This window comes from Sinocyclocheilus anshuiensis, unplaced genomic scaffold (genome assembly GCF_001515605.1).
Source record: "Sinocyclocheilus anshuiensis isolate Anshui unplaced genomic scaffold, SAMN03320099.WGS_v1.1 scaffold797, whole genome shotgun sequence".
In the NCBI taxonomy this organism is placed as follows: Eukaryota; Metazoa; Chordata; class Actinopteri; order Cypriniformes; family Cyprinidae; genus Sinocyclocheilus; species Sinocyclocheilus anshuiensis.
In genome coordinates this window covers 137,847-164,020 of record NW_015540874.1, presented here as the reverse complement: position 1 = coordinate 164,020, position 26,174 = coordinate 137,847, and the positions used below count along the sequence as shown (strand labels likewise).

At 36.7% G+C, this 26,174-nt stretch overlaps 1 protein-coding gene across 1 annotated transcript; it reads right to left on the bottom strand.

The window, feature by feature from the left end:
• Nucleotides 1-13,614: 13,614 nt before the first annotated feature.
• LOC107688183 (homeobox protein Nkx-2.2a) lies at nucleotides 13,615-20,530 on the bottom strand. The gene is made up of 3 exons (XM_016485780.1): nucleotides 20,459-20,530; nucleotides 15,368-15,673; nucleotides 13,615-14,695 (listed from the first exon to the last, which is right to left on the bottom strand). The coding sequence occupies exons 2-3, from the start codon at nucleotides 15,633-15,635 to the stop codon at nucleotides 14,142-14,144; spliced, it is 822 nt and encodes a 273-aa protein (XP_016341266.1). The 5' UTR covers nucleotides 15,636-15,673; nucleotides 20,459-20,530; the 3' UTR covers nucleotides 13,615-14,141.
• Between the last annotated feature and the right edge of the window lie 5,644 nt (nucleotides 20,531-26,174).

Below are 26,174 nucleotides of genomic sequence, written 5' to 3'. Positions count from 1 at the left end.
ATGTGGCAAGCCCAGAGCTCGCTCCAGTGTCGGCTCCAGCCCCAGAGCTCGCTCCAGGGTCGGCTCCAGCCCCAGAGCTCGCTCCAGGGTCGGCTCCAGCCCCATAGCTCGCTCCAGGGTCGGCTCCAGCCCCAGAGTTCGCTCCAGTGTCGGTTCCTGCCCCAGAGCTCGCTCCAGTATCGGCTCCCCAGTTAAGCCCAGGGAGGGCTCCAGATCCCCAGTTAAGCCCAGGGAGGGCTCCAGATCCCCAGTATAGCCCACGGAGGGTTCCTGTTCCCGAGTATAGCCCACGGAGGGCTCCTGTTCCCGAGTATGGCCCACGGAGGGCTCCTGTTCCCGAGTATGGCCCACAAAGGGCTCCTGTTCCCGAGGTTGGCCCAGTGAGGGCTCCAGGTCCCGAGTTTAGCCCACGGAGGGCTCCAGGTCCCGAGTTTAGCCCGGAGAGGGTTCCGGTCCCCGAGTTTAGCTCGGTGAGGGCTCCAGCCCTTGAGGTTGGCCCAGTGAGGACTCCTGCCCCCGAGTTTAGCCCGGAGAGCCAGGGGTGAGGGCTCCTGCCCCCGAGTTTAGCCCAGTGAGGGCTCCTGTCCCCGTGCTTAGCCCAAGGAGGCCTCCAGTCCCTGAATCCCCTCCCGAGCGGCCTCAAGTGCCCGCTCCTCCAGAGCGCCCTCAAGTGCTCTCTCGAGTTGATCTGTCACGTGTATGTTCTCTTTTGCCCTTATTTGGTTCCTGCCTGTTCCTCTTTCGTTCCTCGCTCCACACTCCTCTCAGTAGCATAACCCGTGACAGCAATCAACAAAAAGTTAAAAAGATGAGCTCTTTACATCACAGTACAACAAATAACGAACAATAATGATAAAACAACAACAAAAAAATCTTAAATGAAGTCAGCAAACAGCAAAACAATAATCCTGTAACAGTAACTGCATAATTTATTCATGCTGCAATGCATGCTGGGAACTCACAAAGCCTTAACATTTCAACAATATGAAATTCTTTGTTCAGACAACTGTTTTTGACAAGTTGGGACAACATTTGGGGTATTTTTGTTGGTCTGACAATGTTTTTTTATGTAGTTTCAAGAAAATATATATTTTTTTAAGTATTTGAAGACTCAAAAGGTTTCGTAAACTGGAAAATGTGCAGTTGCATTGTACAGTTACAGTGTACAATTCCCAGTGGTGGAGGTAACGAATTACAACTACTCACGTTACTGTAATTAAGTAGTTTTTTCGGGTACTTGTACTTTTTTGAGTATATTTTTAAAGCTGTACTTTGACTTGTAATTCAATACAAATTAAGCAAATAATCTACTTCGTTACTTTTAAATAATAGTTCGTTACTGAGTACGCCCACAATTTGAATTGATATTCAAACCTTTGACGGCACTTCAGTAGCCAATAAAGATATCCGATCGTAAAGGGACCAATAAAAGCTCTGATATCTGAACCGGGAAAAGCCAAGTAGGCATAAATATCTATATTTTGATACCGATACTGAAATATCTGACACGGTTCCATTAATCATTTTCCACAGTAGCCTATCTACCGAATATACACCGATACAAGCTGCGTCTCTCTCTGCTCTCCGACGGTGAGTTTGACACGCATCCGCCTCATGTCAATTATAGAGTCTGAATGTCCGCGCGGGATTGCAGGTATTCCGCATAATTTTAATCATCCCCGTGCAAATATGGCGAGCGCCTTATTGTAACATCATTTATCTAAATAAATAGGCCTAACATAGCCTACTGTATATGGCTCTTAAATCACTGCTTATAAAAATTCAGTGTTGTTATATTTTGAATACCTCAAACTGAATTGAGGTCATATGTTTAATAATTTTATTACTGACTGTGTACTTGACATTTTTTTGTAAATTCAATTCCGTTTGAAATCAAACTTGAGATCAAGCTTCCTTGTGCTGTAAGCTTTTGCAACAAAGTTACCCTATTTTAAAGACACAAATACACAGAATGTGCAAATGTTTAAGATTGAGATTTTTGTAATGGTAATTGATCAATATTTATATGTATGTAATAAAAGCCTATATAAAATCTGTTCATCATATAAAGCGAATGTGTCTTTTTAGATGACTTGGATTAAACCAATTTCAAAGCTTGAAATAATGAGTGCCTTGAAAAAATGGCTGGACAAAAAAATAATTTAAATATTAAAATATCTATATGTCAGTATACAGTATGTGGTAGTTTTGCCAATGGTATTCAAAATGATTGGTCGTCATGAAATCAAAAATGACCCTACTTACTTTTTTAGTGCACATTAGTCTTGTGGCGAACAATTGAACCGTGCAAGTCAATACACTGGAAAAAAATTGTCTGCCGTCACTTCTGCTCTGGAATGGCGTTCTCGCTCTGATGACGTCAGTTTGACGGCTTCGGGAGAATCCTCTTGTTAAGTTGTGACGTAAGTACTGCTGATACCGGGTGCATGCCTCTACTCATTTCACTTGAGAATACTATCTCAGCAGCCATTTATGAGCACTATGTAATTAATGTTACATATTTAAGCTAAGCATTTAAAAATTTGCTGTGCACACTACAGTATCTGTGCTCACAGTGTCTTAGACACTAATATTTTAGCTGAATCACTGTCAGGTCATCTGGGATTTCAGTATGGAGATAAAGGTTAGGGTTATAATTTTTCAGTATTACATGACATCATGAGTGTGTATATGCAGAGTTTGTTGTTTTTTTGGGGGGGTGTCTGGCAGAGCGTTAGGACCCAGAAGCGGTGAAGCATGATGTCGGACTGTAACAAGCAGATATTCTTAAAGGGGTCCAATTATGCTTTTTCACTTTTTGAATTTTAGTCAGAGTGTAGTGTGTATGTTTGGACATAAAAAAGATCTACAAAGTTACAAATCTCAAAGTCCACTCCAAAGGGAGATATTACATTTTTTTTAAATCCCTTTTCAAAAACTACAACGAACGGCTCGTTTGGACTACAGCGTTGTTTGTGATGTCACAAAGCGGTCCATTAGAATATCATTAAAATAAATCCCGCCTACGAAAATTCGAATGGTTGGGGGGTGGGAAGGGGCGAGGTCATGGTTAGAACGCCTACAGCATTTGTTTTCCGGGTTTTGTGATATCACAAAGCGGCCCATTAGAATATCATTAAAATAAATCCCGCCTACGAAAATTCGAATGGTTGGGGGGTGGGAAGGGGCGAGGTCATGGTTAGAACGCTTGGTTGAGTGCGTCAGACAAGACGACGACGAAGAAGAAGTACTGCTGTAGCGTCAAGTTTTGAGGGGAGTCATGAGGGAGTACAGTGCTAGTTTCGCCAAAAAGCTTTTGCTAAAAGACGGAGCAGTTCCCACTTCTTCAACCTGTAAGTGTGCTGCTTTATTTGTTGTTGTGTGTGTTATTTACGTTTCAAAGTATAAGTTGTATGCCGTTTCTGCGATGTAATACATATTACCGTTGCACTTATCTGTACATAGTAAATGCAGTTGTTTTTAAGCGGTTGTTGACATCCTATCTAAAACATGATTTAGCCAAAAAAACAACAATAACGTTACCACTCTAATATGTCTTGCAATATCCGTGTGTGCAAAGGTTCTGCGCGATCCTCTTTTCAATATTCTTGGGGTCTGAATCTGGCTCAGATTGATATGGCAATATTGACGCCATCCTTAACTATACCAGAGCAACACTGAAGTCAGTTGCAACTTCCGGTTCACTGGTACTTTGATATTGATATTTTTCAAGGTATTGAAGTTAGAAATTCCTGTATCATGACCACTAATTCACGTACTTTGTCAATAAGATAAAAGTGGGTTTTGTTCAAAGTAGCTATTATCTACATATATCTTTGATATTAATATTTTTGGTAATTCATTAAATATCGCCGGCTAAAAAGTAACTAGTAACTAGTACTCTGAGTAGTTTTTAAGAGGAGTACTTTGTACTTTTACTTAAGTACTGCTTTGACACCAGTACTTTTACTTGTAATTGAGTATTAAAGCCATGTTCATTTTTCCCCCCCCCCCCATTCAGTTTAATTTTGAGTAAAATATTGTATAAAATGATACAAATGACATGAGAACAAACTCCTCTGCAAAAACCTTTAGAATATAGATTAATATATTTAAATAGAGATAATGAGATCATGTGCTTGTAAATGTTTACTAATGAACTTATTGAACATTAAATAATGATTAACAAAACATAAGTTAATGTAAATTAAAGTGCTTACAAATGTTGTTAAACTTTCGATACATATATGATCACGCACTTTTAAAATCTAAATGATTTTAGCAGATGTTATACACTCATTAACAGCATATTTATTCATGTGCTTTTGAATGTTTAGGAATGCCATTAAGCTGGTTGTTTAATCTGATCAAAATGATTTGTATATCATCTAATGCATTAACTCATAACCATAGTCTATAAATGTGACACATTTGCATTTTTTGAGGAGTGTATGCAGACTTATAGTACTTACACACATTTACACTGTAAATAAATAAATAAATAGGTGACATTTACGGTAAAATGGCAGCTGTGATTGCCAGAACTTTAACGCAAAAAAAAAATAAAATAATGCAATGCAAAAACTGCACAAAACAGGTGGTGATGAGAAAGTCATATGATGAATCAAAGCTCATCACAAGCAGCATTTCCACAAGCTGAGGAAGGAAGTCCTCTAATATATAGAAAGTGCACAGTGTCATTCACATAAATACTAAACACCATAGACTGTTGGGTTTTGGTTAGGGTTAGTAGAATAAATAGTTATAAATGAATAGTTATAAGAAGTTATAAGTGTACTAATAAGTTAGTAGAACATTATATAATGTTTGTTAATGAGTTATGAATGAAAAGTATAAAGTGCTTTTAAATACATTTGTAGATTTGCATGATTATATATGAATTTAAATTTTAATAACATCTGAAAGCATTTAAATTTTACATAAACTAATGATTTGTTAATAATTGTATAACGTTCAGTAGGATCATTAGTAAACAAGTACATTATCCCATATATGTAGCTATTTGAATATATATTAACTAATGATCTGTTAAACATTAATGTTACATAAACTAATGATTTGTTAATAATTGTATAACGTTCAGTAGGATCATTAGTAAACAAGTACATTATCCCATATATGTAGCTATTTGAATATATATTAACTAATGATCTGTTAAACATTAATGTTTGTTAATGATTTATTAATGAAAGTTATTATAAAGTGTTATCAAAGCCAGATAGCCAAAAAAATGTAAACAATAAAATACTCAAAATTGACCAGTACGTGAAAACAACAACAACAACAACAACAATGTTTACCTGTATTGTCTTGCTTTAAAATCCTATTCAGCTGGTTGAGGTGAATTTGCAGGAAGGTAGATCTCCAAGAACAGGGCTGACCACGTCTGATGTAATGTGTGAGCTCCCCCATATTAAATGCAGTGGTTTATCCCAAAACCATGGACTCAGGTAGATCAGTAGATCAATCAGGTTGAAGCCAGAAAGAAAAACTTGAGTGAGCAGGCAGAGCAAGATGCATGGGGAAGGCAGATACTTTCTTTTTCTTATATTTATTTATTTTTAGCATGGACCCCGCCAAATATAACACTCTCGTATATATTTAATCTACAAACTCTCTCTGTACCAGAGTATAACTTTATTGTATACTGTAGCTAAGTTAATTATATGCTAATATGCTAATGAGGCACCAGTTTTGTAGAATTGCCCAATTACTGCTTTCCACTGATATAGGATGTGAAATTACATAGTACAACCAGTGATGACTATAGTCGAGAAAGAGGAAAGAAATTTACAATGATGACAAACTCTTGTCAAAATCTTTTATAATGCTGGTGTCTTGTTTAGGTTTAGGGAGCAACTTCAGTTTAGGGAGCAATTCTCACTATTTACCTAGTTGCTTTTTAGTATGCATATTACTAGCAAATTAGGAGTTTATTGAAGCAAGAGTCATAGTTGTTGGACCTTACACAGAATTGGACCTTTAAAAAAAGTGTGACCATGCTGTCACACTGTTGTTGCTAAAATCTTGCCCTCTTCTGGTAGAGGTCTGACAAACTCACTGATAAAGAATGGAAGAGCAGATTAAACAGCCAAACAAAACAAGACAAAACAAAACAAGACAAGACAAAACAAGACAAGACAAAATGAAACAAGACGAAACAAAACAAGACAACACAAAACAAAACAAAACAAGACAAGACAAAATGAAACAAAACAAAACAAGACAAAATGAAACAAAACAAAACATAACAGGAATGCTGCACAAAACTTTTGACTAAATTAAGGTGTAATTCATGAATTCATGGAGTGACTTTGATCCGTGAATATGTGTAATGTGTATTTATCCCTTCTGGACTTGCAGTGGAAAGTATATTGCAAGTATATACTGTATGCAAAACTTCAAAACTCAAATTTACTTTAAAAACACAGACTGTTATGCTCTTACTGTTTTATTTATTAGCTATACAATTTTAGATGAACCACAGAAACATGCAATCACACATAATAGGCTTACGCAAAAAGTTTAACATTTTGTTGAGACACCAGCAATGATACAAAATTTTCACCAAAAATAAATAAAATAAAATAAAATAAAATTATATTAGAATAATAATAATAATGCAGTCATAATAACAGGTGTTTTGGTTCCATGAAAAAAAAAAAGTTCAGAATGTCTGCATACTTACCTTTAGTCCACTTAATAAGCTTATTCATTTTCAAGGAAGTCTACAATATAATTTATAATTTTGCATCAAAGATGTTTATTTTAAATTGTATTATTTGTACTTAAATTAGGTACATTTTACATTTTTGTACAATCTGCTCACTGCTTGACTGTTATGTTAAGTGGTGGAGTTTTTGTCAGATTGTGCACATTTATATTATGCAAATTCTCATGATGTATAAATCTTGAATGCTATCGAACTAACATAACTAAAAAAAATAAATAAAAATTAAAAATAATAAAAGCATTAAGACTTATTTTCCAAATACTGTCCATTTATTCTTCCTTAACAAAAATATTTTTTTAATGATTAAAGAACCAGAATCATTAAGTAGTCAGAACCAGAACGGATCATTTTTTCCAACCTTATCATCGTAAACAGTGTAATGCTTTCAGCGTTTCAGGTCTAAAATTCAAAAATCAGTAAAGTATATATATATATATCACTACACTGTTCACTCTAATAAAAGACTAGAGTATGCCCTAATAGTTTTTATTTATTTATTTGTAAACTATTGTTATTATCATCATGAAATCATCTTTGTTGTCCACACTGATTCAAGCCACGGAGGATGGACTCCCCCTGGTGTTTCGTTCTCCCCAAGTGTTCTTCTTAGGAATTGTTCTTTGCATGCAGGCTTGATTTTTTTTTTGTATAGACAGGTACAGTTTGTGATCACTCTGGAGTCCTTAAAACAGTGCAGTTATAAAGCAGGTGTCCCAATATCTGGGAGTTCCCTTATATCCTGTTGTCTTCCACATAATCACAGGATGCAAGCCTGAGTCAGTTCAGCTTTCCATCCTTTCCAAATGTTGTAAGAGTTATACTTATTTATATATTAATTTAAACAAGTTATATAAACACAAATAACCACAAGAGCACACACAGATACTTTGTGTTTCTGTAAACTGAGATGCTTGTGCTGTTGACCCATCACCCAAATTGACAGTGTGATGGCAGACTAGCATTGTGTCAAGGAGAATTTGTGCCTGGATTGTCTTTGGAAGAAATGCTGTACTGGAGACAGGTCAAATACTAAGATGAGTCAAGTCAACTAATCAATAATGACATTGTTTGATTTAAATAAGCCTTTCTATATTTATACACACACTGACTTTCTCTCAGAGGAAGGTCAAGTTCTGAATCGCTGTTAACTTCTGTTATATTCAAGACAGTGGAATAAGTGCTCAGTGTATTTATTTTCAATATTAACACATTCACTTAGCTCATTCAACATCATACAATTTTTATTGTTTTTACACCATTATGGGGTGCATTGGCTTAGCCATACTTTACCGTAATTTTGTTTTAACTATCATGCAATAATGTGAGGGGGAACAAACCTAAAAGGAATTACTCACGTCATTTTGCCATCTTTTGAAATAAAAATAAAACGCTTTTAAACCAGTCAGTCAAATAACGTTTTATTTGAAACATATTGAAGCCTTTGTAGTTTACATTAAAAAATTCAAATGGCTTGCTTGGTCGAATGGACTACATTTTTTACTTTTTCTGTCTGCAAATCCACTGAAAACCTGGATTTACAATCATATTTTTGATTTCCCATAACTCAAAACAGTTAGGTCATATACTGAACAAAAATAATACCCAGTGCATTGCAGTTATGCTTGTAAAAACAAACCTAATGCTGATCATGACTTCTATGAAGTAAGTGTGAGCTCAACTTTATTATTCATTTTTCTTTCTTTCTTTATTATTTATGTCCATTGTTATGGGAAACTATATGGGTAAACAAAAAAGCAACTTAAAAAAGTGTTGTGGGCAACAAGTGTTTGGTAATGATTCAGTAAGAAGAGGTAAGGTACTTTTGGCTGTGTATTTAATGAAAGGGCTTTATACATAATTATATCAATAAATTAAAGAAAAAAATAATTGCTATCAAGTATATTACATTGGCAATTGCAATAAACAAATGCATAAATAAAAGAATAAAGAAAAGTATGTTATTACACTATTGTTTCTCTCACTGATGCATTCAGACGGTACAGTTTGCGGTGACTTACATTAAAAAAAAAATGTTATGACATAAATCCAGCTTTTGGCTACTTGCAAAAAAAGTGCATAATACATGTGGCGGTTTTGATCCAGTTCTTGCAGTTTGAAACATTTAGAAATATATAGAAATATATATATTATTATTATTATTATTATTTAGCTTTCCACTGAAAACCTGGATTTACAATCATATTTTTGATTTCCCATAACTCAAAACAGTTAGGTCATATACTGAACAAAAATAATACCCAGTGCATTGCAGTTATGCTTGTAAAAACAAACCTAATGCTGATCATGACTTCTATGAAGTAAGTGTGAGCTCAACTTTATTATTCATTTTTCTTTCTTTCTTTATTATTTATGTCCATTGTTATGGGAAACTATATGGGTAAACAAAAAAGCAACTTAAAAAAGTGTTGTGGGCAACAAGTGTTTGGTAATGATTCAGTAAGAAGAGGTAAGGTACTTTTGGCTGTGTATTTAATGAAAGGGATTTATACATAATTATATCAATAAATTAAAGAAAAAAATAATTGCTATCAAGTATATTACATTGGCAATTGCAATAAACAAATGCATAAATAAAAGAATAAAGAAAAGTATGTTATTACACTATTGTTTCTCTCACTGATGCATTCAGACGGTACAGTTTGCGGTGACTTACATTTAAAAAAAAATATTATGACATAAATCCAGCTTTTGGCTACTTGCAAAAAAAGTGCATAATACATGTGACGGTTTTGATCCAGTTCTTGCAGTTTGAAACATTTAGAAATATATATTATTATTATTATTATTATTATTGATAGATAGATAGATAGATAGATAGATAGATAGATAGATAGATAGATAGATAGATAGATAGATAGATAGATAGATAGATAGATAGATAGATAGATAGATAGATAGATAGATAGATAGATAGATAGATAGATAGATAGATAGATAGATAGATAGATAGATACCAGTTCGCATCTGCATTATTAAATGCACGTTTAGCATTTATAAATAATAATTGGACATTTCCATTCGCAGAGAAAGAATCAAAACGTAGGGCCTTTCACTTATGCGGGACAGGAAATAAGAAAGTATCTATGAAATAGTTTTGAAGTTGTAACGCTACAGACTTTGCAGAACAGACAATAATCATTCCCTTTCAACGTCAAGAAAAGGGGGAGTTTATGAGAGGGTTAAAGGAATGAGAGAACGGTTGTTAGCACTGCTATATCAAGGAAGAAGGACTCCCTGTTATCTGTGAATGGGTTTGCCTTCTTTTCCAGAATAGATATAGCACGAATTTTTAATTCGTTTTTCTTTGAGAGACAACAATGCTGCGTTTGAAAGCGGGACACAATTTGAAGCCTTTGTAGTTTACATTCAAAAATTCAAATGGCTTGCTTGGTCGAATGGACTACATTTTTTACTTTTTCTGTCTGCAAATCCACTGAAAACCTGGATTTACAATCATATTTTTGATTTCCCATAACTCAAAACAGTTAGGTCATATACTGAACAAAAATAATACCCAGTGCATTGCAGTTATGCTTGTAAAAACAAACCTAATGCTGATCATGACTTCTATGAAGTAAGTGTGAGCTCAACTTTATTATTCATTTTTCTTTCTTTCTTTATTATTTATGTCCATTGTTATGGGAAACTATATGGGTAAACAAAAAAGCAACTTAAAAAAGTGTTGTGGGCAACAAGTGTTTGGTAATGATTCAGTAAGAAGAGGTAAGGTACTTTTGGCTGTGTATTTAATGAAAGGGCTTTATACATAATTATATCAATAAATTAAAGAAAAAAATAATTGCTATCAAGTATATTACATTGGCAATTGCAATAAACAAATGCATAAATAAAAGAATAAAGAAAAGTATGTTATTACACTATTGTTTCTCTCACTGATGCATTCAGACGGTACAGTTTGCGGTGACTTACATTTAAAAAAAAATATTATGACATAAATCCAGCTTTTGGCTACTTGCAAAAAAAGTGCATAATACATGTGACGGTTTTGATCCAGTTCTTGCAGTTTGAAACATTTAGAAATATATATATTATTATTATTATTATTATTTAGCTTATTGTTATTATGAGGGTGCTTAAGTATGGACTCTGGGAAGTAAGAGTGGAAGTAATAATTTAGTGGTCATGCATAATCAGCAAATTGTATGTTAAAATACCGTAATATATCGGTATATCGGTTGAAATGTTCCGAGAAGGCAACGTTTGATGACAAAATAATAACATCAAGGACACTGATAACACTTATCCACTTCCATATCTGTGCTCTGTATTGTGCGGGCTGTGATGCTAAGGTTTTGGTTTGTGTGGACCAATTGCGCCTCTCTGCGGATCATGTCGTAAACACCACACAATTCATCATGGCATCTAAACACCTCGCTTAAAAACAGCATTCAGTTTTAACTCTATTATTAAACTTCAATAATAGGCCTACTACCTACCGTTTATGGTGTTTTGTTGTTGTTGTATCGATGCTATTATCGACATTTGCAGCATGAAATTAACTTGACTCTTCTTAAACTGGTCCTACGAAGTGAACAACGTTACTGATCCTTTCAACGGGCTCTGTCTCCATCTTGTGGCAAGTATATTGGTGATATGTGATTTGGTCCTTGTCACATTGAAAATGCACTCATTTTGTAACACATTTGAGATGGTGGTTGAATCTAATCTGTATCTTCTATTGGCAATAAAATACCAAATTACTTCCTTCAAATGTTAGTCCTGCTTATTAAGGCGTTGAGAATCCTCATTTGGAGATATGGATGATAAGAAATTATTCATGTTGAAGTTCAAAAAAAATGGTAACAGTTATTTGGATCCATGGACACCCAAGTGCACACTTCCTGAAATATCCCATTTGGAGGCGTGAAAGGGTTATTATCCACGCGTTAACTTCAGCATACATTCAAAATCGTTTTATGAGCGTTTGCGACTCTCTTACTTTTGATATTTTCGCAAAAATACTCCTCAACCGAGACTAATTCCAGATAATATCCTACAATGCTTCAATATTTATTTTTACACTGAAAGTGTTTTATTTACCACCTAAGGCAGATGTCGTGTCCTCAGGAAATTTAATGGAATCTTTATTTTTGTAATACGCGGGATATTTGGTGAATGCGGGCCCAGCTGTCCATATGGAATAGAACGTGTACAACAAGCACCACAATGGCACCAACTGACAGGCGCTACAAAAAAAACAAAAAAAAACAAGGATATATCTCCCTGACTCAGGGATGCACTGGTCCAGATAACGGACCTGAATAGCACTAAGAAATGCGGACTGTCTTTCTCCCTCTCTCCACCCGGAGATACACTCCCCCTGTTAATATGCACGCCTCTAGCATTCACAACAACCGACCCTAAGCTTTGTTAGGTTTTGTGTCATGTACTGTATATTGTGCTACTATAGACTGCTCAAAAGTGCTTCGCCACATTGTTGACCATCAGTCCAACGCAACTGTGACCACGATTTTTTTTTTTCTTCCCTTTTTCTTCTGAGCGCAGTTTTGCTGCATAATCACAGACGGAAAACTAATCGGAAAGAAAAAAGCAGTGGTAACACTTTGGAAACGTTTTTTTTTTGTCTTTCTCTGAAATGGTACACTGAAGAAGCGGTAAATATACCGTCACAAATTACTTCTTATAGTCGACAACAGGTGCAAGTACAATTCTGTCATTTTCACACCGCCTTCTCCTTACCAAACAACAGCGGTTTTGCAAGAACTATCGAAAATATTAGTCAAATATTATGTAGAATTCTTTAAAAACATAAATTAATAAATAAACAAAATATCAAAAAGTCACAATCAAACCAACTGTGGAAAGCATAAGGGGAAATGATCGAGTCGCTTAAGATTAATTCTGTAAATAATTAGCGCAGCGTTTCTATTTAATGAAAGCCAAGTTTACCCTCGCCTCTGCTGTAAAATATATTTGAAAAACCAACCATTTCGGATTTTGCACTGAGCCATGGTATTGACCCAAGACACTAATATACGATAATCCTCACCGGGAAAGAAACTAAAGAGAGCTGTTTTTCTTGCCTATTTAAACAACAAAACAAAAAAAAACACATATAGTAATTGTGACTTTTATTTCTTAGCTGACATCCGATGTGTAAAAAAAAAATAATAATAATAATAATAATAATAAATAAAAAATTCTGACTCGTATGCGGCCGCGGTGCATATCAGTTCAAGCAAATCACTTATTTGATAGCCTACACCGCGTGGCAAAGTTTAACAACACATTTGTTTAGTTGACAATAAAATATTCTATAATTGCATTGTAATTAGTACAATTACATAATATTAAGCTAACAAAACTTTGTCACGTGTGTTTTCTCTCTTAAATGTGCCGTTTTAACACCCGAAATGTCAGCCGCGGAGCCTGAAAAGGAGAGAGCGTTTGAATGAAAAGCTGCTTAGCTGAAGAAGCCCTCTTATATTAAGTGAGTGGATTTTTACCCCCATTTCACAAGTGACTTTAGCCTTCTTATTGCTGAAGTGTTCGTACAGATAAATTCGGAAAAATGAAGCCAATTGTGTTGCTGATGAAGTGACAGGGAGAGCGACAAGCTGTCCAAAGCAACATTTGTGCAAACACAAAGGCTTTATAAATTAGCATATTTATATCATTTGTACTTATTCGTTCTATTAGTTTATTATAAAGTATTTGTATTAATGCGAGATGGCGAAGAAACGATCCATATTTTGCCAAATGTGCCCGAAATCACTGAGACCAAACGCAAAACAAATCGGAATTTCTGAAACACATCATTTTATTAAAAGTCTTAATAAAAAGAATTGCAGACCTCCCTCGCCAGCGCGCGGTGTTACTGAAATTAACATGAGGGATATTTATCGACAACTGATTTTCCATTTTCCCTAAATATAGCTCACTGAACGGTCAAACATAATATTGCAAACAGTTATCACAAAATATTTACATAGGAAACAAACCAATGTAATAAGCTAAAGATTGCCAATGTTTATTCATGGCCATAAATATATTCGGTCCATTGTAAAAGAAAGAAATACAATTTTCTATAATCATAAAGTGGTTTGCACGTGCTTATAACACGAAGGACAAAAGGAAAACATTTCTACAACACACACACATACTTTACAAAATTTCACAAGAGCTTTAACATTCTTAAATTTGGGGAGAGGCTTGACCCGGTTTTCTTAACGAAAACATGTAAACATGGCGCACACGTCAATCCCCAAAATAAACTGGTGAGAAAGGGTCAAGCTGCAAAAATAAAAAGTCGTGTATTTTTGTTTGGAAAGCTCCCTACCACGGTCTTTAAAATGCAGCCCTGCATTTGCAAGAAAGTATTTGTTCACCAAGCCCACTGTTGCGTTTGCACCAAGTGATGTGCTGTTGGGAAGTGTGGTGTGGTGGCGGCGCTGTAATGCGCGTTATATTGCATGTGCTGGAGAGACTGGGCGCTATACGCGGAGAACGGAATTCCAGCCTGAAAAGTAGCTGCCAAGTCCTGAGCTTTTAGCGTATGGCAGGGCTTGCCATCTCTGACTAACACAGGCACGGCCACCCGCCTAGGAGAAGGGAGATGGGTCACTTCCATACCTTTCTCCGCCCTGGCTCTCTTCATTTTGTATCGATGGTTCTGGAACCAGATTTTCACTTGGGTTGGAGTCAGGCGGATCAAGCTGGCGAGATGCTCCCTCTCCGGTGCTGACAGATACCTCTGTTGCCTAAACCGGCGCTCGAGTTCGTAAGTTTGTGCCTTGGAAAAGAGCACCCTCCTTTTGCGCTTCTTACCGGAGTCGCTGCCGTTGCTCGAAGTTTCCTTTTCGTTGTCCGGCGACTCGTCCGCTGAAGGTTCCGGAGATTTTGCAGACGAGTCTTGAGAGTTTGCGGATAGGCCGTGTACTGGTTCAAAAACAAAAAAAAAATGGGGAAAAAATAGTACGTTTAATACCACATCAAATAAAATGCAATTGTAAATTGCAAGAAAGTGTGTATATGTGACATTTCTTTGTATTTAGGCTATCTTCAGCTATACCAACGAGCAACTATTTGCCAACGAACATTAAATTAGGTCACGCGGACAAATAAATACAGCAATCTGTTATTGCAGATCTGTTAATAACATGAACATGTTTTTCATTTTAATAGGCCCTTATTATCACGGGGCGTGTGACCCAAACGAAACGATGATTTTGCCGTATAGCCGATTCAACAGTTACTGATTAACAAAGAGGAAAAGGTAAGCGAAAACTATCAGTCAATAAAGCTCCCAGAAACTGTCTAGGAAATTTAAACAGGATTTCTGAAACAAAAAAATGTAGCGCTGATAACTAATTTAATGGCAGTTATGACCACAATCCAGAAGCACATAATAGGCTACGCCTTTAGACAAGCGCAACAGTGGAAATCTACAGATGAACATTTGTCTACGACAGTAGACTATCAAAAACAGTGATTTTGTAAAATGGTTTCAACCGTGCAAAATCAAATATTTGTGAGTAAATAATAGTGTTTTTTTTTACAATCGACTTGTGAATTCAACTTGTTCAACTTGTGTGAATTCTTGCTACTTACATGAGTATTGGATGCTGTCCGTAGTTGCGAGCCATCTGGTATAAGGATTGTCGCTATTATCATAAAACGGATTCTTTAAAGGCAGGTTTTGAACATTCTCTAAAGGACTTTGCACTAGCACTCCAGGCGTTTTAGTCGCCTCAGAACCCTCCGTATCTTCCTCAGTCCCGGTGATCGATCCTTCTTCATCGTTAGTATCAGGGAGGTCCAAAATGTCCTTTACTGAAAAGCCCGTCTTTGTGTTGGTCACCGACATGTTCTGGGGCATTTGATGCAGTGAAGTTGCTGCACCAGTTTGGCAATCCTCTGTATAAAAACACAAAACACAGATGATTTAATTAATATATGATCGGTGCCGTTTCAGCGCGAAGTAAACTGAAGTCGACGCATGAGGCTCGATCGGTAACCGTTGCTTGGGGAAAAAAAAGTAGGGAGAAATCAGTTCTGTAAGTCCAGGAAGAATGCCAAAGTGACTGAAGTGGTATATCTAGCTCATGGATATTGCGCTACTGCTGGGTGTTAGGGAAATAAGCCATTACCAGGCTGATCAGTCCATATAAGGTTGGTCTCAACACATGAACCTGCAGTGAAAAAGCATTAAAAACGAAAAAGGTTGGCCACGTGTGGGCGGGTCTTGGGAGTCAAGTGGATGAAGACAGTGTTTGTCGATGTGAAATTGTGGGTTTTGGGGAGATCCTAGCCTATACCATTGGTGCTTCAGAACATGATGAGTGGTATAACGTGTCAATTAATTACAAAGATGGGGAGGGCCTTTTTACACCCCATTTACATACAAAGAACCTCCAAGTAGCTTTATACACATCATAGGCCTTCTTGAACTGGAAATGGACAAAATCTGTGCATATTCCTCAGTAGAAACTTATAACGCAGATGTATATAAATAAATGATGCACTGAAAGTGCTGTTTGGATCCAGCATTTAGGAGGATGTCTCTTTGTAATCCCCAAAAATGTTTATTTTTTAAAAAAGGGCAACGAAATCGCCTCTAGTGGTAACAGACTAATTTATGTATGTCAATATTTTGGTTCGGGATTAAGGAGAAGGGTCGTTCACTGGACATGATTAAGCCATCAAAAAACATGAAACGGGAAAGAAACAATGATCTTGTTTTTTTTGTTGTTTTTGTTTTTTTGTTCTGGATGATTAGTAGCTTCTTATTATTGTTACAGAAATGATGACTTTTAAAAAAAAAACAATCTTGTGCAGTTTGCATAATTTATTATATCATTTAGCGCCAGTTAAAATGTAATATTACTCATAACAATTTTTTTCAACGTTTCTCAAAGACAATCGAGATGATCATGTGGGTAAACAGTAAAACTATGCTCAAATTACACGAACGACAGTTTAGTGCCTCCTTTTTAAAACAAATGTCTGATCATTATATGTGTATTGCTTCTTTCCGTTGTCCGCTGCACAAAAAGTGAAGCATTATTGCTCTGTATTTTGCCTCTCCTTTTCAACCCTCTGTCCTATCTTTTCTTTTTTTGCCTCTTTGCCTCCTATCTAGTATGTGATGTGGGTGACAATGTTGCACGTTTCTAGCCAGTCCTCTGCTCATCCTGGGTGGTCGAACCCGGGCAAACACAAATACAAACCGATTGCTAAGCTGCAGACAATAGGGGAAATGTAGACAAATGTCCGGCTCCTGTTGGAAGCCTTTGTCCGGCCGTAGTTTTTGCATTTATTTAAGGGCCAAAATAATAGATGATTGACGCCCCTGTACAATACGTTCTAACTGTTTGGAATAAATCTGAGGTTGTTCCTAGTTGTCATGGCATTCACTGCTTTCAATGGACTATCTCTTCATTCATTTCTGTACCCCTTCACAATATCAAGGAAAGTCCTTCATCTCTCTCTCTCTCTCTCTCCCTCTCTCTCTCTCTCTTTCTCTCTTTCACACACACACACACACACACACACACGCACGCACGCAAGCAGGCACACATTCTACGCGCACTTTCTCTTTTTCTTGCACGCAAGCAAGCATTCAAGATTGGTGATAAGTGGGGTACAAATTAGATAAACCTATTTCTTTATATTTTTCATTATTAATTATGTGTTGAAAAGATATATTAACGCTGTTGTTGTTATAACTTAATCCATGAATTTGACGTAACTAACGTTAAAATCATGGATTAAGTGAATACTGAATTTAACGATCGCTTTCTGCAAGCGAAATGTTAAAATATTCGATAGGATATAAAAATGAAAAATATCCTGTAGGATTCTGGATTTAGCAAGATTTACAATAGCAGCAATCTCATCGAAAAGATGTGCTTGATATGGTAAACACGCAAGTAACCAAGCATATTTTTCATCCTATGACCAGTTTCATAATCAGTTACCTGATAGGTAAATACTTGACCAGAGTTTTACGTAGAATTAATCATGCAGCGACAGAAAAAATCAGACAATGGGAGCATTGAACTGGACGGGCCAGGAGCAAAGTCGAACTGTGAACGCTTTTCGCAAGGTCATTCTCCCAGCCTTCCCATGCCGCAGAGACAGGTTACTGAACACATCCCTGTAACCATGAAATGATAAATGACGAGAATCTTGCAAACGCACTCTATATGCAGATTTAAACTAAACACATGATACACTGTTCCTGTTACACTCTTTGTTTGGCATTAATGCAGTTTCGAATTATATTTCCAGAAAATCATATAGGCTGGTGACAAAATTTGTAAATAAGGTATTAATTAATGCCCCAGTCTACTCTGTTCCAATGTAACCAGCACAACACACTCCGCGATCGATGGCAGGACTCGTAGTTTGTCTGTGGCCAGTGATTTGGGAATGTGTTTGAACAATTGAACCGAGGAGTTCGGTAAGGAGAAGTAAATGTGCACAGGCTGAGTGGCTATACTTCACTTCAAGAGCCATTTCCTTCTGTTTACCTGTTTACTTTTGCAGGTAGCTCAAATAGACAGTTTGTCTTTGCGCTTATACTGAAAAGAGGAGCGCCAGTATCTTAGCGCACCGATTTGAGTTAAACTAGTGTAATTCCCGATGAGCATTCACAACGGTGTTTACATCGCATTTGCTATCTAAATATTCAGTACTTGAGGTCCGCTCAACAGTTGTGAGCACTAAGTGTCAGATTGGCTGGAGAGATAAAAAAATATTTAGAATCATAATTTTCAGTATAAAAAAAGGCATCACTCGTTTTAACAGCAACAGCAACATTAATACTACTACTAATAATAATAATAATGCGCGCTGAGTAAAACGCGCACAATTTAAAATTATATTTCGGTGTCTGTATTATAGGCATATTTTCAATGTCAGAAAATAAAATCTTGCACAAAGCATCACATCAATATTTAAAAACATTTAGGGGATGTTGCATGCATACACGCACAAAATATATGCATATATGTATGAAAATTATTAGGAGTAGGCTATAACCCCTACTAACGCGTTTTTAAAATAAAACCAACAAATCATCATAAAGACTGTTAATTTTTTTTGAGGAAACAGCTGACGTCCTCTGCAATCTGGCATCGTATATTGTTAGCATGCTTAAGATTTATTTAAAAATACAATGTTTCGTAAATACGATGATACAATAACGCTAAACACCCATTAATTAATCCCTTGTCGAACAAAAAGGTCTGAACCTGTCATTTTATGGAAGCTGATGTTAATAACTGGGGACAACAAAAAAGACCTTTATACGCTTGATTAAAAAGAAAATCCTAATGCTGCCTGAAGGCCAGGGGACTATAATAACGTTGATCATTTCTTGCTTTAATCGACGAATTTCAGCGTATTCCGATGCCTTGGGCGAGCAGTTAAGCTTTGATAAATGTAACCCTGTTTCCCTCTAGGTGCTCATGATAAATGTATAAACTGACAAGAGCGATTTTCTGCTTTCCCCCTGCGATTAAAAGGCCATAACAGGGAAATGTTGGTATAAAAATAAGTCTGGTGGTTTGTGAGACTTAGCCGCTGCCCGAAGAAAATGCCCTGCAGCATAGATCGTTTGGAGCTGGTCTGATTCTCCTGACTGCAGGCAAACGCTGCGCCTTTATTCGTCTCAGAGCCTCTAATGATTAAACATGTCAGAAGGAGATTAACACGGTGCCCATGGCCCAGGGACATGCCTTCATTTGTTTAACTACCAGTTTATTTGTAACGGTGAATTTCATGGCGCATAGTGTTAAATTCTCCGTCCTGGCACCTTTATCAGAGTACCCAAAACAAATTGGTTTAAGGATGATCATTTTAATCACGGTATCTTAAAGTCCACTGGGACGTTTGTCTCTATTTTTGCAATCCGTTTGAAATTAATTATAGATTAATTGAAATAAAATGGCCCTGCTTTACGCACACGTGAAGTTAGAAATAGTACATATTTCAGAGCGAGATTTCTTTCTTTCACCCCAATAAATTATACTTGCATCCAGTCATATGATTTCCACTGAGGGTGATGGTGGAGATGGGCACGAAGAGACATTTTTGATACTCGGGCGAACTCTGCCGGTACAAATGCGTATAGCCTGGAAAAAAATGAACTAAAATGAATAAGACCTAATGGCGTTTTCTGCGAAACTATACATACACACACACACACACACATATAAATAAATAAATAAAATACAGTTATCATTAACAACAATGTGATGATAAACGATGAAAACAAATAAACAGCATCAACAGCAACATATAATAATAAAAATAATAATAATCTATGAATAATTTTAATTATTATGATGATATTGACGCATAGGTTTCAAACTATGTCATATGTAGTTATGCAATTTTTCATATCCAGAGATTGCTATTTCATAATAAAGGGAAGATATTCTGAAATGATTTTCAAATATGATTAGGCTTTAACAGCAAGGGGAGGATTGCACCGCACGAAGCATTACAAGCAAGTTTACCTTCAGACTTTAGGCTTTTAATAGAACTCACAAGTGCGTGCGCGTGCGCCTGCAAGAGCGAGCGAACACACACACACACACACACACACACAAACACAAGCAAGCATTTAATCTTTGCACAGCGTACCTAACGCACTGTACGCGGAGAGGTCGAGTGATAGCAATAAACGCTCACCTGGCGGCTGACGGAAGAGGGTAAGTGGTGCAGCTTGCGTTAAGACACCGCACAGTTAATGAAATTTCTCCAAATGAAAGTAAGGACGCACGCACCGATAAGCCTGATGTGCTTTATATACCCAGGGAGCAAGCACTCCTCTTCTGATATTGTCCAAGTACGTTTGCATAGCTGGCGAAGTGGCTCTACCTTAGATTTGCTACTAACATTACACGATGTTTGTTTTCCCCCTGCAATGACGGGAGACAAAATATTGGCCATATGTTCGTCGGCAATAAATTGGTCATGAGAGCAAACATGGTTGCCTCATAAGAGCGCTTTTAGCTGATCCGTATTCACCGATTCATGCTACACTATTGACCAAAGTGCTAGTACTGCCTTCTGTGTCGTTTTGATACACTTAGGCTGTGAATTGTCCAAAGCTGTTTATTAAATCAAATAGCCAACAAAAAAAGTTTATTCACGTGGCTTTGGCAAACCTGCGGCTAAGAAAGTCGAAAGTCTCTGCCAGAAGTCTCTACAATAAATCGCTTGGTTGCCATGATGTTGCATGGCCAAATGAGCAGATGTGGCATGTTGTGTTGGTTAAAGCCCTGTTTACTTAAGATACCCTTTATGCAGCTGTTGATATCCGAGGTCAGAGGACTCAGGTCTCATCTGTGGTCTACTCAAGGTGTGAAGCCAGGGCCTACCTACATTTTCAATCAATTCAGACAGCTTAAAGTTTCTCGTGAAGCTCCACTTTCAGTCTGACTGCGATGTGCATAATCGATTCATTCGGAATATGGGTAATTAATAATTAATTGGCAGACTTACCAAAAAAGTAAATATAGATGTGTAAAGTCAAGCCTCAGTAGTAATTGAAGTAGGCCTATCACAGATTCCGCAGATGGCTAATGCTAAGAGCGATGCTTTATCTAGTGCTTAAATAGAAAATGTCTATTTAAATTACATGCATCAATATTTGGCATAATTTACTAAATAATACAGCAATGCAACTCTTGAACTGTAGCGTATATTTTATTTGCTTGCAATGAAGAAATAGCGTTATAGGTTAGAGTAGAACTTAATTTTTTATTTTTATTTTTGCCTTGGAAAAAGGGAGCTTAAATTGAAAGAAAATGACATCTACAGTAACTATCTCTAATAACTTATTGCTGTTTCAATTAAACAGAGGTCTTGTAGTAATGTAAGACATTTATCACAGGATCTAGTTTCCATTTAAAGATAAAGATAACCCTGTTGTGTTATTTATCCCTCGCAATATGTAGGCCTGCACAAATAAAATGTATTATTTTATTCATTTATTTATTTTCTGTACAAGGAGAGCATTTTCCAAAACTAACAAACTGTATTCTTATCGACAACTGCAAAGAGTCTCAAAGATTTCATTGTGGCCAGCTTGGAATCTTTCCATCACAATGATGGTTTTGTTAAATACGGAGGGAGCAACCATCAATCAGTGGAGGAATACATTACCACTGGTTTTTGTTGGGTGCCACTTTACGGGTAAAAGACTGAGATTAGCCTCATGTTATCCTTGCTCTTGAGAGCAATGCCACAGTGTGAAGAATACATATAAATAAATTGGACTCGTCACTGCATTCAGATTCCATATTAATCTAAAGTACCTGGTTTGACGAGCAATGTACTCATGAAGCTCCTTGCCAGTACAAAAATCCTTTCCACTCATCCTGTTGTGAATCGTTGTGCAGTGGGAGTCCTATTATGACCGCTCAGAGGGCTTCCTCAAAGACCTTCAGAGCAAGAATGGAGATGATAGACCCTTGTGGTCAAGCTATTAAGATATATCCCTTTCCAAAGTGTGATGACTGAAACACTTCAAATGAGCTGGACGGGCGCATAAAGACACCAATGGCATGCCATTCTTGTATCTATCAGTTCAAGTTTTGATATATCAACCACTTGAGAAGGGTCGCTCAAACAGAGAGAATGCTTCTCCAAACACAAATGCAACTACTAAATAATACAGCAATGCAACTCTTGAACTGTAGCGTATATTTTATTTGCTTGCAATGAAGAAATAGCGTTATAGGTTAGAGTAGAACTTAATTTTTTATTTTTATTTTTGCCTTGGAAAAAGGGAGCTTAAATTGAAAGAAAATGACATCTACAGTAACTATCTCTAATAACTTATTGCTGTTTCAATTAAACAGAGGTCTTGTAGTAATGTAAGACATTTATCACAGGATCTAGTTTCCATTTAAAGATAAAGATAACCCTGTTGTGTTATTTATCCCTCGCAATATGTAGGCCTGCACAAATAAAATGTATTATTTTATTCATTTATTTATTTTCTGTACAAGGAGAGCATTTTCCAAAACTAACAAACTGTATTCTTATCGACAACTGCAAAGAGTCTCAAAGATTTCATTGTGGCCAGCTTGGAATCTTTCCATCACAATGATGGTTTTGTTAAATACGGAGGGAGCAACCATCAATCAGTGGAGGAATACATTACCACTGGTTTTTGTTGGGTGCCACTTTACGGGTAAAAGACTGAGATTAGCCTCATGTTATCCTTGCTCTTGAGAGCAATGCCACAGTGTGAAGAATACATATAAATAAATTGGACTCGTCACTGCATTCAGATTCCATATTAATCTAAAGTACCTGGTTTGACGAGCAATGTACTCATGAAGCTCCTTGCCAGTACAAAAATCCTTTCCACTCATCCTGTTGTGAATCGTTGTGCAGTGGGAGTCCTATTATGACCGCTCAGAGGGCTTCCTCAAAGACCTTCAGAGCAAGAATGGAGATGATAGACCCTTGTGGTCAAGCTATTAAGATATATCCCTTTCCAAAGTGTGATGACTGAAACACTTCAAATGAGCTGGACGGGCGCATAAAGACACCAATGGCATGCCATTCTTGTATCTATCAGTTCAAGTTTTGATATATCAACCACTTGAGAAGGGTCGCTCAAACAGAGAGAATGCTTCTCCAAACACAAATGCAACTGAGAGCTTCATTCGTTCTCAGCCAAGGGTGCACTTTTGGGAAAAATGTTTAATTAACACTGGGGCAGCCCTGTGCATTTTCACTACAAACGAAGATCATCTGCCTGGGAGTTGTCCACTCTTTACTTTTGGCTGGTTGTAATGGTCAGTGCTCTTCACTAGAATGGTGCCATTTTATTTGGCTCTCTAAAACACTTTCCCGTTAATCGTTCGTGAAGATTCCAGGTCGCATGAATGGGGTTTCTGTGGTGCAGAGATTCATGGGAGTAATTGTCCAAAAAGAAAGTGTTTTAAGTGATAGGCCTGACACTTGGGGCTTTTGAGTACATCTGCACGAGATGAGCACGACAGCCATGGATTGCGCTAGAGAAACAAGAGGTGTGATCAAGAGGAGATTTTTAAAAAGGGTAGAGCTGCTTACCAACCGTCGCTCCTGTTGCTCCTGACATGTGTTGTTAAAGTAATTAATACTGGATGTATAATATGTACAGTCTAAAATCTGTTCCATCAACTTGTGGTAGTTACTGCCAAAAAAAAAAAAACACGGTTATGAGAAAATCTCTTGGTTTAGGAAGTGCATCCAATACATATGTGAAATTGTTCACAAACTCTTGAATTTGTATATACAATTTATTTAAATTGCAAGAATGGTCAAATGTTCAAATGTTTGCTGTGTCTTCGTTGGCTTTTAAAAAAGGACACATGGATGTTTAGGATGTTTGGAATTAAAGAGTAGGAGAATGGAAATCAAAACATTATGTCAAGTATGAAGCATAGTTAGCCGTAATAGTTCTTTGGCTGCAACATGCATCATCTGATATTGTCTGGTATTGTTGTTGATATCTGATTGTTGCCGTATTACGCACATGTTAATTCTTTCTGTCATCATCTTCTCCAAAACACTGTTACCTGAGATTGGCGCTTCGTGGTAGGAGTGGTTATATCCACTCTCAAGTTTAGAATATGTTCAAAGGATTAGATTTACAATCAGACTGTAAAATATGTCCTGTTGTCTTGTTACAAGGAGAATGTTGTTGTTACCTGTAGCTACGGCAACAATAAACATCTTATAGACCTGAGAGTAGAAAGGAAATAGAAATCATATAGCTTTTGAACAAAGCAATATGTGCAAAATGGAGACCTTCATTCCTTGGTGGAGAAGAGAAAGTATAGTAAAACTTAGGTAGCTAGGCAAAACAAAGAGAGATTTCTAGTGACATCTAATATAGTTCTGCTGCTTACTATTGAAAAGTTTTAATTCATAACAGCTGAATTCCTCCAACTAGCAGCTACACAAACAAAAGGTAAAAATTGGACAATTGTTGGAAGAACCGATTGCTGAAACCCTGTTTCATAAAAAAAGCAACTTTTGTATGTCTTCCCTCAGCTCATTAGTAACTCCAAGACTTGAAATGGATGTGTCAGAAAAAGAAGACATTCAAAATGTGCTTCAGGAACAGGGTTGAAAAGCACTGATGTAAAGGATAAATAATAGGATATTTGGATAGCAGTTCTTAGAAACTGATGTTACTGCAGATGACTTGAGATTCAATTTTGAGAAACGGTTTATTTGCTAAGATAGGGTGACCATACGTGCCATTTTCCCAGGACGTGTCCTGGGAAAATGGCACATATGGTCACCCTATGCTAAGATCACGTAAGGTACATTTCAATCACCAGAATGTTCTGCAGTTCAAAGTTTCAAATAGTTCAAATATGAAGAGATTCCAAGCTTTTATTATTGACTTATTTCAACATAAGCTGAACACAAAAAAAGAGAGAAAAAAATACTTGATAAATCAGCATAAATAATAATTTGATACACTGCACGAACAAGGCTTAAGCCCAGTTCACACCAAGAACGATAACTATAACGATATTAGCGTCCACACCAGCGAACGATATCGTCTGTTTATTCTAAGCGCAAGTGCGTCTGCCACTTTAAATTCTGCGTCTACCACTTTAAATTCTTGAGCTCGTTACAGCAGGATGGATTCTGATTGGCTGTCAGTGTTTTATCGTTCATCAACTGGAAAAAAAAAAATCATCTGAAAGTGTTTGGTTTGGTTTGTTTATTTATATAGCACAATACAGCAACAGTCGTTGACCATTGTGCTGTACAAGAAATTATAAAATCAGATTAATAAAACACCAATCAAAACAACATAAAAGTCATATGGTACAGGAGGTAGTACATACAGAGGACAACAGAGACATGCTCAGGACGACTCAGATGTTAAAAGCCTTTTCTAAAAGGTGAGTTTTAAGTTTTACTTTAAACAGAGATTCTGAAGAGATTATCCTAATAGATAACGGTACGCTATTTAGAACTATATCTTTATCATTATCTTTATAGTTACCGTGCTTGGTGTTAATGGGCCTTTAAACATACAAGATGCAGTAGGTATCAAGAAATGGAGCTTTCCAAAATACTCTTTCAATATACCATCTAAGAGCTGTGCGATTCTACATTCGGAAAACAGTCAAAACAATTGTGCCAGTTCAACAGGTGACATTTTGCCAACTTTCTGCAACTTTTCTGTGGCACTGTTTCAGGATTCAAGGCCTGATACACTGACATGATCATCTTATTCTTGTACGATCTTAAAAATATATATATAATTTTTTTGTAGAAGACCTGACTGTCATTTTCTTGCAGTAGTATATGGTGGTCATATCCACAAAGCTTCTACCTCTCACATTCTGTACATGACTCATCATGCACACATGGTAAT